The following is a 17,217-nucleotide window of genomic DNA, read 5'->3' as shown; positions in this document are numbered from 1 at the left end:
TAAAATAATTGATCTTCTTAGGGCACCTGGGTGGCTCAGTCAGTTGAGCATCCAACTTTGGCTCAAGTCACAATCTCACAGTTTGTGAGCCCGAGCCCCAAATCGGACTCACTGCTGTTGGCGCAGAGCCTGCTTCAGCTCCTCTCTCTCTCTCTCTCTCTCTCAATCTCTCTCTCTCTCTCCCCCTCTCTCTTTCTTTCTCTCTCTGCCTGCTTGAACTCTCTCTTTCTCAAATATAAAAATAAAAACATTTAAAAAATGAATAAAATAACTGATCGTCTTGATGGTAACATTTGAGGAAAAGCAGTGTTTAAGAAATTAAAAAGAAATCTTTGTGTTTTTAATCTAGTGATATACGACAGCGTTTCAATTAACCAGAACACTCACAGCCATTTGAATGTCATATTTAAAAAAAAAAAAAAAATTTTTTTTTCAACATTTATTTATTTTTGGGACAGAGAGAGACAGAGCATGAACGGGGGAGGGGCAGAGAGAGAGGGAGACACAGAATCGGAAACAGGCTCCAGGCTCTGAGCCATCAGCCCAGAGCCCGACGCGGGGCTCGAACTCACGGACCGTGAGATCGTGACCTGGCTGAAGTCGGACGCTTAACCGACTGCGCCACCCAGGCGCCCTTGAATGTCATATTTAATTGAAATTTTTCATCACATCAAGATTGACTAAAGGAGAAAAAAAAATTTTTTTTAAAGCGGCAAATGTTTCTAAAATGTATTCCTGCTTCTTTCTGCATCACTAAGTGCAATACACTATACCAAATTCTTTCTTTGAAGAATGGGGGTATTACAGGCCTCGGGGCTATTACTCTGGTGCATCTTTCCTGATTGAATAGTCCCCAGGTGTCAGAGATGGGCTGAATGAATATAGACTGACTGTGGTACGTAACTTGGAATCTTCAGAATCTTTCAAATGAGCTTATTTGCTTGTAAGTTAATTTTTATTCTAAACATGAAATTTTCTGGAAAAGTTAATTGAGAATGCTGGTTAATTAGGCTTTTGTTTTACTGTACCTGAACAGATTAATTGGCTAGAAGGAAGGAGATAATGTGGTATTGTTAATGTTGGTGGGGGGGAAAAGAGGAGTAACTGTAAATTTTCAGATAAATTGATTTGGATAGGTGTTTAAACCATTTGGAGCTTTCTTCAATTTAGTGTTTATAGGAGTAGCTTAAGTAGAGAGGCCCCTGGGTGGCTGAGTTGGTTAAGCATCTGACTCTTGATTTCAGCTCAGGTCATGATCTCACAGTTTTTGGGTTCAAGCCTGCTTGGGATTCTCTCTCTCCCTCTCTCTCTGCCCCTTACCCACTCGTGTCTCTCTCTCTCTCTCTCTCCCACAAAATAAATAAATAAAAACTGAAAAAAAAGAAATAGGTAGAGAATCCAAGACCTCATACTTTCTGGGAAACTTTTAAAAGTTTTATAAAATTTGGCATATGTTGATATGGAAACAACTAGGATCTTCATGTTAAGTAATTAACTTTTTTCTGTACATATAACATCAACCTACAATTAGTGTAATTTCACTCAGTCTAATGAAATATCTGTACCATGTAGTTGCTTTTTTATCTTTGAACTTGAAAGACCATACTGTATTATTTAGCAAGATGAAATGAGTTTAGGCCAAATCTCTTTTAAATGTTAATTTAATCTATTTTGATATATATATATCTCAGAGTTTGGAGGAAAAAAATTTAGAGGATAGCAGAGAATCTATTTTTAAGAGATTCAGAAAAACTTCATAGGCAGCTTAAAATTAACATTATCAAATTACTCTTCTGCCTATTTATAGTGACTTGGGACACAGATTATGAACATATTTCCAGTATAGGAGACACATACAATCTGCCTGAAGCAGAATGTAAAAATGACCCAACACTTTTGTGAACTAAATGGTTCATCAAACTGTTCTAGTTCTTCAGAATTAGAAACAAGATATGAATATGGTCCCTATTAATAATTCATCAGACAAACCAATGAACTAATTAGTAGAAACATATACTTTTAGAACTGCTGGAAATGTTTCAATAATCTCAAGGTTCTCTACACTGAATCCTTTCTTAGACTTTGAAAGTTGAGAGTCATCTTTGTTATCGTGATTATATAACTTTGGTTGAATACATTTCCTAATATGGCTCTATATTTGTCAGTCCTAGAGCACATAAAAGACCCTGTGAATTCTTTAGCAATCTAATGGTACCTTGGAGTTTTGCAGTTGTTGCTTGAATTGGCCAGATCTAGACTAGCTTTGGATTTCTATTGTTAGGGCAAGTTCATTAACTTTTTCATCTCGTTGTAGTGTGGCATTATCAAATTACTCTCAAAATAATAAATAGTTCTTTTAGATACTATAGACTCTCAAATACATATAGAAAATAATTTACTTAACAAATGAGATTTGGCTGATTTATAGAATTGTTAGAGACTACTGAATGCTCACTTTTACATATCACCTAGTTGATTATCACAAAAACCCTGCAGAGTCAGTGAAGCAGTTTATAGTATCATTCCCACTAGTAACCTAGAGAAAACAAAATTCTCTGCCTTAGGTCACACAAGAACGGAAAGGGTAGTCTCTGAGTATTAAACCCTGGGTTTCCAACTTCATGCCCCATGTTCTGTGAACACAGAACCCAACTAATTAGCCTCAGTAGCCATATGTATATAAAGCCATGTTGCCACACACCACTGGGTTAGAGTGTCCCTTGGCAGCTTGGAGTTGATAGATGAGTAAATGGAATAATACCAAAGGAAAGGTAGGAGCGTGAGCCATTTCCTTCCCTTCCCGTTTTGTCAGTTGAAGGAGAACTTCCAAAAAAGGCAACATGTAATATAGAGCACAGGACATGGGTCTAGACACAATAGAGACACTGGCTTCAAAACCACTAGAATACTGACTCGCTGAATGGTCCACCTGGTTGTCCTTTCAACACAGCCTCCCGTCTTCATGGGTGTCCATACACAAGGTAGGGGAGAGAATCGAGAGGTTGTTCTTTCTTTTTAATAGGTCTTTAAGTGGTAACTTCAAGAGCAAATTTCATACATCTATTGATATTTATAACAGTGTCCTACATTTGGAGTTAATCAGGACTGTGATTTTAGCCGGAAAGTTTGACAGAAGAGTAAAATGAACTGTTTTATGTGTCACCTGCATAATAATAGAAATGTGAGTTACAGATTTATGGTGATTAGAAAGAGGAAAACTGACTTCATTTAAAACATTCAGGCACTCCAGAAATCCTGATTCCTTTAAAGTCCCAAGCTGACGTCTTCATACAGAACAGTCCAGGCTATTATCTGACAGCCAGAGACAAGCCATAAGCTCTGCCACAAAATAAACTGCAGAGATATTAGCAAGAGCTTGTGGGAAAGAAAAAAAAAAAAAAACAAAACCTACCTGTAATACATGATTACTTCCCAATTATTCTATTTTTTTCAACTGTTCTATATTTATGTACATATCAACTATTTTAACTGATGTACATATTAACTAATTGAAGTCTCTAAGATGTATATAATTTAATAAACTTTTAGCTGGGAATAAATAACTTCCTTGGACAAGTCAGATTTTGAAATTAAAAGTGAAATGCTTTTTTACAAGAAAATTCTTTTCAAGAAGTTCCAAACTATAATTTGAGGTCATGTGGCAGAAACCTCAATTCAGTTTGAGAAGCACAGCTCCTGCTGGCGCAGGCTGACCACTCCAGGCACGATCTTCATCTGAGTTTCTTTTAGGCAATTCTCCCTGACAAGTAGGTCATAGTCCCTGACAGGACACTACAATAGTGGCCAATTGTGGCCACCTGCGTTCAGAATGTCTAGTTTGCAGTATCTAGAAGTCTCTGAGCAGATTAGAAGTAACAAAAGAAATTCTCTGCGAAAGCTTATAAATAACCCTGCTACATACTGATTGTCTTTGGATATTTCTAAACAGTTTTCTGAGGTACCAAAGGAAGACCACTTTGTAATCAGTAGTTGTTTACTTAATCTATGAGCTTACTGGAGCTTCCATAACAAGTACCACAGGCTGCATGGCTTAACCAACAAAAATTTATTTTCTCACAGTCCTGGAGGCCAGGAGTCTGAGATCATGGAGTTGGCAGAGTTGGCTTCATCTGAAGCCTCTCTCCTTGGCTTCTAGATGGCTGTCTTCTCTCTATGTCTTCACATGGTCTTTCTTCTGTGTCCTGTTTTCCTCTTCTTAAAAGAATACCATTCATATTGGATTAGAGAATGCCCTAATACCTCATTTTAAAATCGTATCTCTAAATAGAGTCACATTCTGAGGTACTGGGAGATAGGCCTTCAACATATGAATTTGGAAGGGGGTGGGAGGGAACAGCTCAGCCCATGACGTTTATTAATCCCAGCTCATTAGAAACTGGTTTCTCGTTATCCACTGGTTGCTAGATTCAATGTCCCAGTCTTGCTTTCTGATCCTTGATTTCTGTGCGTTACTAGTCCCTTTTGGTTTAGGTCATCCCAACCCTGGTGTTTGATTGTTGACTGCAGAGATTCAGACTTAATTTGCTCATGGATAAGACCTCTTATATGTACTGTGACTATTCTCTGCCTCTGTTGCTGTTATGGAAGTCTGTTTACTCTTTACACCTCTATTTTTCAGTTGTTTGCTCCTCATATATTCTCTGTGGCTTCCAAACTCAAATTCATTACAGTGTTTTCTACATTAGCCAAAAACCAGAGGCAACCCAAATGTCCATCAAGAGTTGAATGGATAAATATTCATTCATATGAATGGTGGTATATTCAGATGATGGAATACTGCGCAGTGGTAAGAATGTCATAACACTTACTCCATGGATGAATCTCACAAACATAATATTGCATCTTTTGCCATCCATCTCATAAGGACAATTAGGCCATGGAGCCCATGAGCTCAGCAATAACAGTTCATAGTTGACTAATTTTTATCGAATATCTACAATGTAACAGGCATTGTGCAAGTGCTTTCATAGATAATCTTATTTAATTCTCACAAATTTGTGAAGTACTGTATCTGATTTTCAGAAAGTAAAATGAAGGTTTAGAGAAAATAATGTATAAAAGGCAGAGCTGGGATTAAAACTTCTGTCTTCTGACTTCAGTCCCAGTGTTGGTGCCCACATGCCGCATGGCCATCCCTCTTTCTCTTCCAAAGACTGTGGAGGCTGCACGGGGTCAATTAACTGGTAATCCCTTCAACCATACCTGGCCACACACTCATTTGAGTTCACAGCTCCAAGGTGTCTTCATTCTTTCCCTAACTCTTATCCACAAGGTGAGAGAGACTATTCATTCCCTTTCAAGGGTCAGGGAGGCATTAGGGAGGAGCCAACCCACACATTACCAATGACTCCCAGAGGACTATCTAGGTAAGCAGAGGTGCCAGAGACTGATCCAGAGTTTTAGAATAGGAATTCCCACAGCCTCAGCTTCTCTCTTAGAGCTGTTTCAAGGAAGTCAGGCAGATGGAATACCTTAGCTGAGACTTTCTTGGCTAGAATTGGCCTAGTTTCTTAATTTACTTTTCTTAAGTTATGTCAATAAAACTAGAGCATTTGGTGACTGGCGAACATGCTGGTAAAAACACTTGCACCTTCCAGAAAATGAGGAAAGCCGCAAAGAAGGGTACTGGGTGCTCAGGCTCCAAGTCCACTACTCTTGTTCAAAAATTAGCAATAGAATTTACCTGAAACATTAATAAAGGGGACAAATTCCACTTCACTAGCTAATAGTCCTCCTCTAGAAAAAAAAAACAGATGCAGTATAATTCTTCCTTGTGACATCTGGATAAATTTGCTATCTCGAAGTCAATAATTTGGTAGCAATATATTAATATATGGCCTTTCCATCTATTTTAAAAGGGGTGTGAGGACTCAGTCTCTTTGCTCTGAGATAACTGTCAACATTTAAAGGTCTCCAATTTAGTAGGGGGATGAAATTCTTTCTTGTGACTTGTTTTTGACTTGGTATATGGATATATTACTTATTGGGGCAAGAAGTTGGGGGATGCATCTAATCACTGATTAGTAAGTTTCACAGAAACTGTTTCATGGTCTTAACCACATATTTACCTACAAGGATTCTTATTTATTGTATTTATTTTGGAAATTTTTCCAATCTTAGAAAATCTGGAAAAGACAGAAATGATAAAGAAACCATATTTTATTTTTGTGACATGGTTCCTCCAAAGTTTCCTTCCCACCTACCTTCAACAGTCTAAGATCTTACATACTGCACTAACCTGGCTGTTGCATATGCTTAGAAACCAGACCTCAAGACCTCTTCTCCTAATTCTTCTCAGAAAGAGGCCAGGTCTCAACTTCCTTACCCTCAAAGCACCATTGATTCAGATTAGTCGAAGCAACTATTCTAAGCACCCATGCTGGTGAAGAATAATTATCATACCTTCTCTTGAATGTTGGGACATCCATCCATTTGTGCAAGTAAGATTCAAGCAGTCTGGAGTACTTATATTTGGGGAGACATTTTTCAAAAAGAAAATAATAACAAGGTAATCTTTAGGACTTTGTGTTTTTCACTGGTTTCCTTTTTCTTATAAATAACCCCAGAAAAGTACCTTGTTTTGCAAATCATCTGAGATATTTAACAAGGGACTGAAAGTAACAAGAGTAACCTTTAATTAAGATTACATTTTTGGTTGTGTATTTCACATATTATTAAAAGTCTCTAAAATATAAATATATTATAAAATATAACTTTAAATAACAAATTTTGGATTTATCATAGAAAACAAGAAAACAATACTTTATTCTACATTTACTTCTTAATTATCAAATTTATATTATTTACATAATATATAAATATATATTAAATAAAATATGTAAATATATATTGTTTATATTTATCTCAATGTTGAGATAAAATAGGTGCTAAGTAATTTAGAGCCACATTAGTCAGAGTAAACGTGATAGTAAACTTAGCCAATTCATCACTGGTTATAGGTGAATGAGAACCCAGTGCTGTCACCTTGACCTTTTGTCAAGAAAGCTTGCTAAGCACACAGGTAAATAAGCCCCAGGGACACAGTGACAATTAGGCTTAGGCGGGAGAATGTTTAACCTTCTCAACAGAACAAACAAATGGCAAATTGTGGACAAATGGATCTTGTTAATTAAAAATAAGACTTATCTGTCCTTCAGAGCAAATTTCAAACATATTTACTTGGCAACATATTATTAATATTAATGAATTTTTATTTAGATGCTTGAAACTTATTTAAATGTCTTTAAGACTTTTTATCTAATTCAGAATTCACTTCCTGTCAAAGTTGGCCATATTATGTGATTTCAGTATCTTAAATAACTTGAAAACAGCATCTAATACTTGTATTTATTAAGTAAACTTGAGTGTCTATTTTATACCTAATCGTACAAAATGGTTCAAAAGAAATGAGCATAGTCTCCACCCACACAAGGCAGTTTTTTGATGAGACACAATCAGAAACCATTTTACAAAATAGAGGATTATAACCAGGTCCCTGGGAGGAGGCTAATCTTCATGCACAACTCAGGAATTTGGAGTGCAAGGCAGTGCTGTTTCTCTCTTGAGGAACAGAAATTGAAAAAAACAGTGACGAAAACTTTGGAACCAGTTGGTGACTCTAGTCATTGAGGGCTGTTTTTTTTTAATAAAAGTAGAGACACAGGGTGACTCAACTTTCTCAGAAGTGCTCCTGGATGGTCAGGAACACACCCTGAGGCAGGAGAGAATGAAGTGCTTAGCCTTGCTGTCTGGTGTGGAGAGATTACATTTTAAGAATCCCATCAATTTTACACAGCAATCTTTTCTGCCTCCGGCCTAAATGTTCCAGATTTTCTGAGTGTGTTTTAAGAACTACAAGATAAAAGCTACTGATTGGGCACCCAATAAGATTTGTAAGTACTGTTAGGGGAGACTCCCTGAATCCTAACAAAAATAGTGATAGCAGTGGCCATAGCAAAGGGGCCTGTTAGGGTGGGAACAACCACCACCAAAATAGAGCCCCCATAGATGACAGCAGAGCAGACCTGGGGACGCCACACTGACTCTTGAAAAGACATGACCCAGGCTCAATGTAGGCATTAAGCACTGTGGACACAGTACATAGGGCACTAGATGCTTTTAAGGGCCCATAAAAATGTTTTAATCTCTCTTAAAATCAGAGCCCCCAAAATGACTGTTATAATAATGGATGTGTAATAATAAATCCAGCCTGGATTACATTTGTCTTTATAACAACACAGTCATAAGATGCGACTTTTGACTTTTTTTTTTTTTTTTAATGGAGGAAGGGACCCATGAAGGCAAAAGTGCTAGGGCCACATGGTAGTCAATATCCCTCTGCACCAATCACTCAGGCCAAGGAGCGTGAATGTGCATGTGGGGGGCTCAGAATCCTGGTGACTTTTGTGGGTGGAGGTTTAGAGTTAACAACCATAGAGATTGTTATCCATGACTTTCTTGAACCCACTCCCTGCACAGCCCCACCACCTGCAGAGTCTGGAAGGGCACAACAGGCACAACCATTATATAGGAGAAATGAAAGACTTTCTAGAGTTCCTAGAATAGGTGATGGCTTGGAGCAGAGTGTACCTCTCATCTGGAAAAACAATACTGTGTAAGAAAAACAGGATAGTAAGGAAGAACTATATGGAAGCCCTCACTGAACCAATAGTGAATACATTATGATTTGTGAATTCTATATATGAATCTCTAGTTAAGAATCTCTGTCCATGCATCCTAGTTGTTTACATCTGGATCTGTGCTTTCTTCTATATGATTAGAAACAAGGATTGGCCAGTAGACCCAGATTTAGTTCTATTTGTATGGCTTTTAAAATTTAAATTATTCTGTTGGAGGAGGGGATGGGGATGAGTTAACTGTAACTGATAGAACCAGCCTGGTCTAAACCCTCCTCTAGTTTGAAGAAAGCTACAGGAACACACAAAATGGGAAAGGACACAATATGGTAGGCAGGGATCACCAGCATTCAGAGGATACCAGGAAGCATTGTTCTGACATTTTCCCATGTTGCAAAATGACACTTACCATGACATTTATCTTCCCAAGTAAAAAAAGGTTATCCTGTCTCTGCACGTGAGAGACAAGACAACCATCAGAAATTAGCTTTTTTGTGAGTAGCTTCTTACAGGTGCATTTAAGTCCAGGGTCCAGAAGTTATGAGATTTATCATTTTTCAGCATATGCAAAACTGAATATCATTTCATTTAAAACAACGTTGTTAAACTAATATCAGTGGCAAATATTTGCTTGCCTACATGTATATATGAAGAAATATATTTAATACACTCAAACTTGTAAAGTTGATGGTAGTTTGCCTATTCTTAAAACATTCATCCTAAAAAACTGTTTAATCTCCAATATTGTAAATATGAAACTTTGGGAAAATACATGAAAATGTCAGGTTTGCTATTTTTATTTTTTATTAGTGCTTTTTCTTAATTTTTGGCAACAGCATGTATTAATTTTTATAATTATAACAAAAGAAAGTCTTTTTTTAAAATTCATATATTAGATAATTTGGGGTTAACAGTGATGTTTAGTATTATAGTCTTTTACTTTTCCCCTAACTTACTTTTTCTCCATTTCTACTTTTGAATATCTCTGTTGAAGGCACTCTGGATTATTGTTGATAGATTAAGAATAATAAAAATGATTTTTAAATTACAATCTGCATAGTAGCAGTAATAGAATTTGCAACTACAAAATTGCTTATGAATGGGACCTGTAACTTTGGAATTGTATACTTGAAGTATTTTGTGCACCCAAAACCTCAGGACAATCCTAGTAAAGATGGCATTTAATAGCATCAAGTTAACATTTAATAAGAATTAAAGTGATGCTAAAGCTTATAAACCTGATAAGATCTACGGAATAAAAAGAAGTGTTTATACATGAAATCTGTAGGTTAGTTTTCCATAATGATAACAGAAACAAAAACATTTCATTCAAAATATACTCATGAGTGAAGTTACGGATGGCTGATTCTTACTGACCGTTGCACACTGAAGAAAACGTTTTTCAAAAATATTTCCTTAGACCCACACTCTGCGATTATACTGAGAAGTGGCTCCTTCTCGAAACTTAAGTGGTATAAACAACCTGCATTTATAGCAATCAGTGAGGCGGATGTGGGAGAGAAGGAAGCACACAGTCTGGGAGGTGGCTGTGCCTTCAGTCCTGGTTTAGCCACATACTGGCTTTGAGGCTTCAGCCAAATCACACCATCACACACACACACACAGCTCACTATCAATCTGGCAAAGACAGTTCGTGCCCCACAGAGCTTTCATGTGATGGTACAAATAAAAATAGGTAAAACACCTAGCAGAGTGCCCAGCACATAGCAGCTTCTCCAAATAATTTAGTTCTCCTCCCTATGAAACCGGCCTGGAGCCAATACCTCCACATCCAAAGATGTCTGGTAGCTTTCACAGCCTGGTGTCCAGCCTGCGAAGATCCTGTGACTTCAGTACTTTGTACTCTGTTGTTTATGTACTATGTTAACACAGACAAGTGAGCCAAAATTAGATTTTCTTAATAAATGTCAATGTCACTTGCTGTACTATCTGCATTTCATTCATGTATGCCTGATCTTATAATAGAAGTTAACAAAAAGATTGTTCTCAAGAATTATTATTTGTTAGAAAAGTGATCATTTTATATATATCACTGGTGAGGAAACAAAGTGATAAAAGAAAAAAAAGAATATTGAAAAATTTTCTACAGAAAATCACCAAGAAAAATAGAAATCTCTACATATGGTGATGTTTTCCAAACAGTCAATACCACCTCAAGAAATTAAAAAAGGAAGTGAGGAAAAGTGATTTTGAAGTATTATTCGAGAAGAAATAGACTGAAATAAATTGCTGGAAGGTGTCCCAATGTGCTAATCAACTTGTAACATTGCACTATTCTTTTCTGTTGTTGCTAAGAATTCACAGAAGCATACAGGCTTAATGTACTCTAAATCCACTTGTATGCGTAAGCATATATTTCATTTTTGCTCTCTCTGTATTGTTTCAGATAATAGATTAACATTGAGTCTTTGGTGTGGTTATATTTAGAAAATTGAGCTTGAAGTCTAGATAATTATGCATACATATTTCTTACAATGTTTTAAGCCACTAACTTCAAAAACGGAAAGACTTGTATGGGTGTATCACTGTCAGCCCTGCACAGCTGCTGATAAGCAGAGTAGTATCGTTCCCTGAATTGCCAAATCCATTATCAGCCAAGTTCTGAATTCTAGAAGTGTTACCCCCACAAGATAAATGGACATGTCAGAGATAACACAGCTTGATTTGAAGATACCAGGTGGAGGTGGCAATATGGTCTGGGGGAAATCTTGCTTTGCTATATGAGCATATTCATTTGATTTGCCAGTGGTTGTATACGCTCTGTCTGGAACCATGGAGATGTCATTGTGGCGGACCTTCCCGTTCTGTTCTCCGACGGTACCACACTTGTAGAACAGTGAGGCTCGTGGGGTAATAACTCAAAAGCCAAAAGGTGTAAAGAAAAAAGTTGCTAGCAGGCACTAACATGGGTGTCATGACTCTTTTCAGGTAGTAGGTGTAACCTTGAAGAAAAAGTGGCACTGTCTTCAAAAAAGTGACCTGACCCTGGCTTTGGTGGGTTTTTCTGCAAGAAATAAAAAGCACCGCATGTGTTTATTATACATCCTTTCTAGCTGACCACTGCTTTGTCCTAGAGTTCAGCATGAAAGGACTAATTTTTGTTTTGTTTTGTTTTTTGTTTTAGTGAAATGGCATGTCCGTTGCTAATTCTAGCTATAATAGTTGCACATGTGAAAAATATCTGTATGTAGTTTATGATTGGTAGCATTTCAAATAAATGGTATATTGAAATATTGACCTGAAATTTTTTGAGATGCTTATCAATTGACATCTTTTTCTTAGCCCAAGAGCAGATTCTGAATTATTATTATTATTTTAAAAGTATACCTTGTTATTTTAAATATATTAGGAATTTAAATATAAGCATGCCACTTTGTTTATTGCTATATTATTAGAACTTCTTGGAGCATGGAAAGAATTCTTCACAAATGATTTTGCTCTTTTAAAAAAATAAGCTGCAAATATATTTGTTAAACTATATTTAGTCTACAAATGAGTGTAGCTTTTAAAGCGATATCACTTTATAGTATGTAATGTTTCATCCAAATAATGTTTATAGTTTGAAAAAATGTTAAATAGTTTAATAGTGCCATAATAAATATTTTCCCAGAATTCAGAATTGTATGCATCTCTGTTTTAGGAAGTTCACATTGCTTCATAAAGAAAAAACCTGGGATCATTATGCACCCCAATTTGTTATGCAGTAAATCATTGTTTTTCTTTATTTTTCCAGAAGTCAGTTATTCTAAGGATTGTGGCCATATAAACTTTCCAGAACACATATGGAAATTACTACTGTTATATGTGCTAATAAAATCTCTAATAGTTGATATTCCATCATGGAGATAACACATTATCATTCAGTAATGTTAGTTCTTAAGTCAAAACACACCAAAGAAACTTTCCGCCTTGTAAAGAGATTCACACATGTTAAAATCTATAGAGAAAGTTTTTCTTTGTTTTCATAAGTAAAAGCTGCCACTCATTACATTTTAGAGAAGCAATGCCTGAGAAAATAGACAGTTTTGCTTCCTAGAGTAAACCTACCTTCTAAATACTTAAAAGCCCTCTTGCAAGCCCAAGATAATAATGCACTTCCATCCTTTTTTGCTGCATGGAAACTATCAAGATTTATCAACCTCTGGAGTTATTATTGACCCTAGCTCTTAATTACCTTTCAGATAACAAACCCCCATATGTTCATTTTTGTATCTTTGCCTATGATATCTCTATATGCTACATTTGTATTTTAAGTAGATTTACAGCACAGTTATTCATATGTGCTCTTAGTATAAAATTATTTTCTCTAGGGAAGCTTTGCCCAGAGACCTGAGAAAATGGACGTTTTGTTTTTAAAATGGTTAGAGATTATTTAATTTTTACATAGTATAAGATGTTTCTAATTGGGTTGGGAAGGTGATACTTTGTTTTGTTTTTTCCATTATGCCATATCTACTCACAAAAACTTAATAGTCTGGTAAACTAAAAAGACAGAAAGCTAATATACCCCTTTACAGTCCCAAATTCTGCTTGTGGGAAACAAAAAAATGTGGGGATATATACACACACACACACACACACACACACACACACACACACATATCAGTGCCTCAGTTATCAACCATCCTTTATTTACACCTAGATTTATGGAATTCTCCAATTAAAAGACATTTCTAAACTTCAATTAAAATTCTTCAATCTCAAAAACATTGAGAATTGCAGACTTTTTTCACCAAGGTCATACTATCTCCACAAAATACACAAGCTGGGTGAATTTCTGTGATGTTAAGCCACTGAAGAAGTTTTAGAAGTTTTATGACACTTTTACTCTTTTTATGCCCAATCCAATAAAAAATGACAGACTCCAGGGACCACCCAGCAAAACCCCTCTGTGGGAGTCAGACACTGATCCTAATCCTGATCTCAGATGCAGACTCTGTCATTCAAAACATTTAAGAATGTTATAGGAACAATTTGTAAATTAACATAATAGACAATCCATAGTGTTTTTAAATCAATAGTATAAAAATTATGTTCATGTCATGCAAACTGCTTTAAAAAATATTATACATATAAAATACTATGTTAAAATTAAATATGTCAGCTGTAAAGGTGAAAAAGTAGGTAACTAAAAGTTCACAAATAATCTTTTTTCAGATTTTGTGTGTTTTCTCCTCAGCCAAAAGCCTCAAGATTCACTTGCAGCAGCCTACCTCTTCATTTATGTTGGATTGCTCTTTAAACATTAGAATATCTTGTAATAATAAGTTAAAGATTTCTCCTGACACAAGTCATTGTTGATTTCACTGTTATAGGGAAAAGGCTCTAGGGCGGCAGATAAGGCTGTTGCCATGGTGATGAAGGAGATACCGAGGGAGGAGTCTGCTGAAGAAAAGCCCCTCCTTACTATGACATCACAGGTGGGCAGACCCATAGGGTTCCTGTAGGAAGCTGACATATGTTAATCTATCAGACATTGTGATTTCTAACTAGCAAAAAGAAAAAAAAAAAAAACATTAACTTGAACCAATTTTTAAAAAACACAGTTTCAATGAAATAATTATACAATATAAAATGAAAACCAAAATTGCTAAAAAAGGAAAATTCCATCATTTAGTCATTTGTGGATATTAATGTTCATTACTCAACTTTAGTTTTAAAAAAATGTATGTGCAAGTAAACCATGTTGCTTCTTTATAAAGGAATCTTGTTAACAACTTTGGGAAAGAAATAACAATTAAGCTAATGGTACCTTTGAACAACAACCAAAAAAAAAAAATCAAATTCCTGTGAATAAATACAAGTTCTATTGTATACATATGTCAGTTTACCAGTAGAATATCTAAATTTTCTTAAATGTTAAATATATTTATGTTGTGACTATGCATACTACATATATGTCTATACATATTTATGTGGATACCTAATTTACAGGAATGAGCCAGAAGTCCCTGAGTCCCCATGCAGAAAATGGCATTTGTGACCTCTCTTATACTTAGTGACCTTGAAAACAAAAATATCATCTCTATTATACACACATGAGAGCCATTTTCAGCATTTATTATTACAAGTATAGAAAAAAGTTTGCATTTGTATGCAAAGACACGCTGAGACTGTGAATCCTGTATGTCCGCAGGGACTTTTGAAACACCCTGTAAAATCCACATAAATATGTATAGTATACTCATCACCACTCTGTGGAACTATCAGTTTTAAATTTTTAAATGAAAAATATTTTTACTTGCATTTATCTTATAATTTAGATTAGATTGTTATCTTAAACATTTCTTTTTTTCTGTAATGCAATAGTAAATGCAGTGATTCAGTTCCAATTATATGAACATGTCTAGAATTAGAAACATGTCCATTTACAGTCCTCATGAAAGGCATTTATATCAAAAGCTAAATTATGGCAACTTATTTTTAGAATATCATCAGATCACATCCCCAGCTGCTGCCAACATGTGTGGTTTTATTTTATTCTAAACACTGTGTTGTAAGTAATGGAAATCATAACCACATACAACAATCAAAATTGAATAATAAAAAAAATTATTAAAGATTCCTAGGACTTTGGGTTAAATTTTATATTGTGAGATTTTTACCCATAAAGAAGAGATGCTTCTTCCCAGTCACACATAGTGGTAGTTACAAAGAAATATGCTTTATATTTACCAACGTCTCCATTCTTTACTTAATTTACATAGTAAAACATGTACAGTTTTACATTGATCTCCTACCCTTTGTAGGATCCATGTCCAAAATACGCAGCTCAGAGTTCCTCAGGTAAATGCTAAGGGAGGTGAGAACTAGTTGGGAGTTCTTGGCTAACGACAGAGCCATATTCATCAGTAGAAGACCTATCCAGATTTGCCATTGGCATAGTTGTACTACGATATCATTTCAGATTATCACAAGTTAGGACAGGCCCCAGGACCTAAGATTCTTTCCCCCAAACCATGCAATGCTATGTGCTTTCCAGTAATCCCTTTCAAAGGTCCAAAATTACCATTATAACCTACACATGAATTTAAAATTTAACACAAAATACATTTTTTATTTTTTTAATTTAGAAAAGAAATTGTGATTACCATTTTTTCATATTCAGAACATTTGTGTGTAGCAAGTTCCTTCTTTAATCCCTGTCTAATGTTTCATTAACTGTTTTTGAGGTTCTAGTTACAATTTTACTGCATGAAGATTATGTAATGCTTTCTTTGGTGCATCATATTCTTGTTGCATACTGGCTAGTTTATGAATCAGCAAACAGTTCTGATTCATAAAACGTAATGCATCTGTTGTGATGATAATTTTATGGAATTTATTTAGTGACAGCTATGATACAATTATTTCTCAGTCAAATACAGCTTTATTAGTTGACATACTTTTTCCACTATACACAAGTGGCTTCTTCCCTGCTATGCACCAGTGGCGTGCACAAGCCAAAAAGCAGCAGAATGATCTGAAAAAGTGAGTACTTCTCATAGCAACCATAGCATCCAATCCGTGTACCATACCACATTCTTACTTGTTATCCTGTGTGAATGTATTAGTGTCTTGAAATATGTCTGTCCAAGCATCTCCTGTATAGCCCCTTCTGACATAGTGCTACATACTACTGACTACATTGACTCATCTTCATCACTGGTATGTCAATGCCAGCTGCCCATTCATAGATTCCAGATGTGTCTGAAACTAATTGCTGCTCTCTCGATAATTCCTTAGAATAACCATAATTGATAAAGTACAAAATAAGTTCTTGAAACACTGAGTCCTAACTTGTTTACTAACTGTTCAGTCAACAGGTTGTAAGTGTAGAATAGTTTTTATTGCAGCATTTTTTGTATTTTGTGATTATTACAATCACTTTTAGAGAGATTTAACCAAACATAATCCAGTGAAGTCATTTATAGTACACTGAACAAATTGAACTAAAACGTGAGAGTTGGCCAGATGACCCAAATTCAGAAATTGCTAGGCCCTCTGAGAATTCCTCTTTTTGTTTACTTTCATTATTAATTCTGTATTAGCAAACAATATGTTAAGCACTTCATAGAAGCTGAGATTCATGCTGTCCTAGACTAATACTTGAAGTCAAGCAGTATGTAAACAAGTGTGCATTGATGAAAGGTTTGAAGCAAAAACAGTACGTCCTCAAGTCTTTGAGGGAAAAAGTTTCTCTAGACCTGTGCTGTCCAATACAGTAGCCACTAGCCATGTGTGGCTATTGAGTGTTTTGTGACTACCCATAATTGAGATGTGCTAAAAGTATAAAATACGCACCAGATTTTGAAGATTTTATTCAAAGAAAAGTAATATAAACTGTCGCATTAATAATGTTTATGTTGATTACGCATTGAAATGATCATTTTTTGGATACATTGGGCTAAATAAAATATATTATTAAATTTATTTCCTGTTTATTTTCAATGTTTTAAAAGCAGCTACCAGAAAATTTTTAATTAGCAAGTTCTCATTGTATTTCTATTGCACAGCACTCCTCTAGACTGTAATAGTATAAATTAATCCAATTTGAGGA

General features: G+C 35.5%; 1 protein-coding gene across 3 annotated transcripts in view; it reads left to right on the top strand.

Annotated features, from left to right (window-relative positions):
• The window catches only part of PEX5L (peroxisomal biogenesis factor 5 like), a 223,991-nt gene that overhangs the window by 113,758 nt on the left and 93,016 nt on the right, over positions 1–17,217 (top strand). For 2 of the 3 annotated variants that reach the window (XM_030329908.1, XM_030329906.1), the window contains one exon: positions 13,994–14,098. The exons of the other annotated variant lie outside the window; for it this stretch is intronic. In XM_030329908.1, the coding sequence (XP_030185768.1) occupies positions 13,994–14,098 (105 nt within the window). The remainder of the gene's footprint in view (positions 1–13,993; positions 14,099–17,217) is intronic. 3 annotated transcript variants of the gene reach the window in all.

Source organism: Lynx canadensis, chromosome C2 (assembly GCF_007474595.2).
Source record: "Lynx canadensis isolate LIC74 chromosome C2, mLynCan4.pri.v2, whole genome shotgun sequence".
Taxonomy (NCBI): domain Eukaryota; kingdom Metazoa; phylum Chordata; class Mammalia; order Carnivora; family Felidae; genus Lynx; species Lynx canadensis.
The sequence above is the reverse complement of the archived record's forward strand: the minus strand, read 5'-3'. Positions and strand labels throughout refer to the sequence as shown.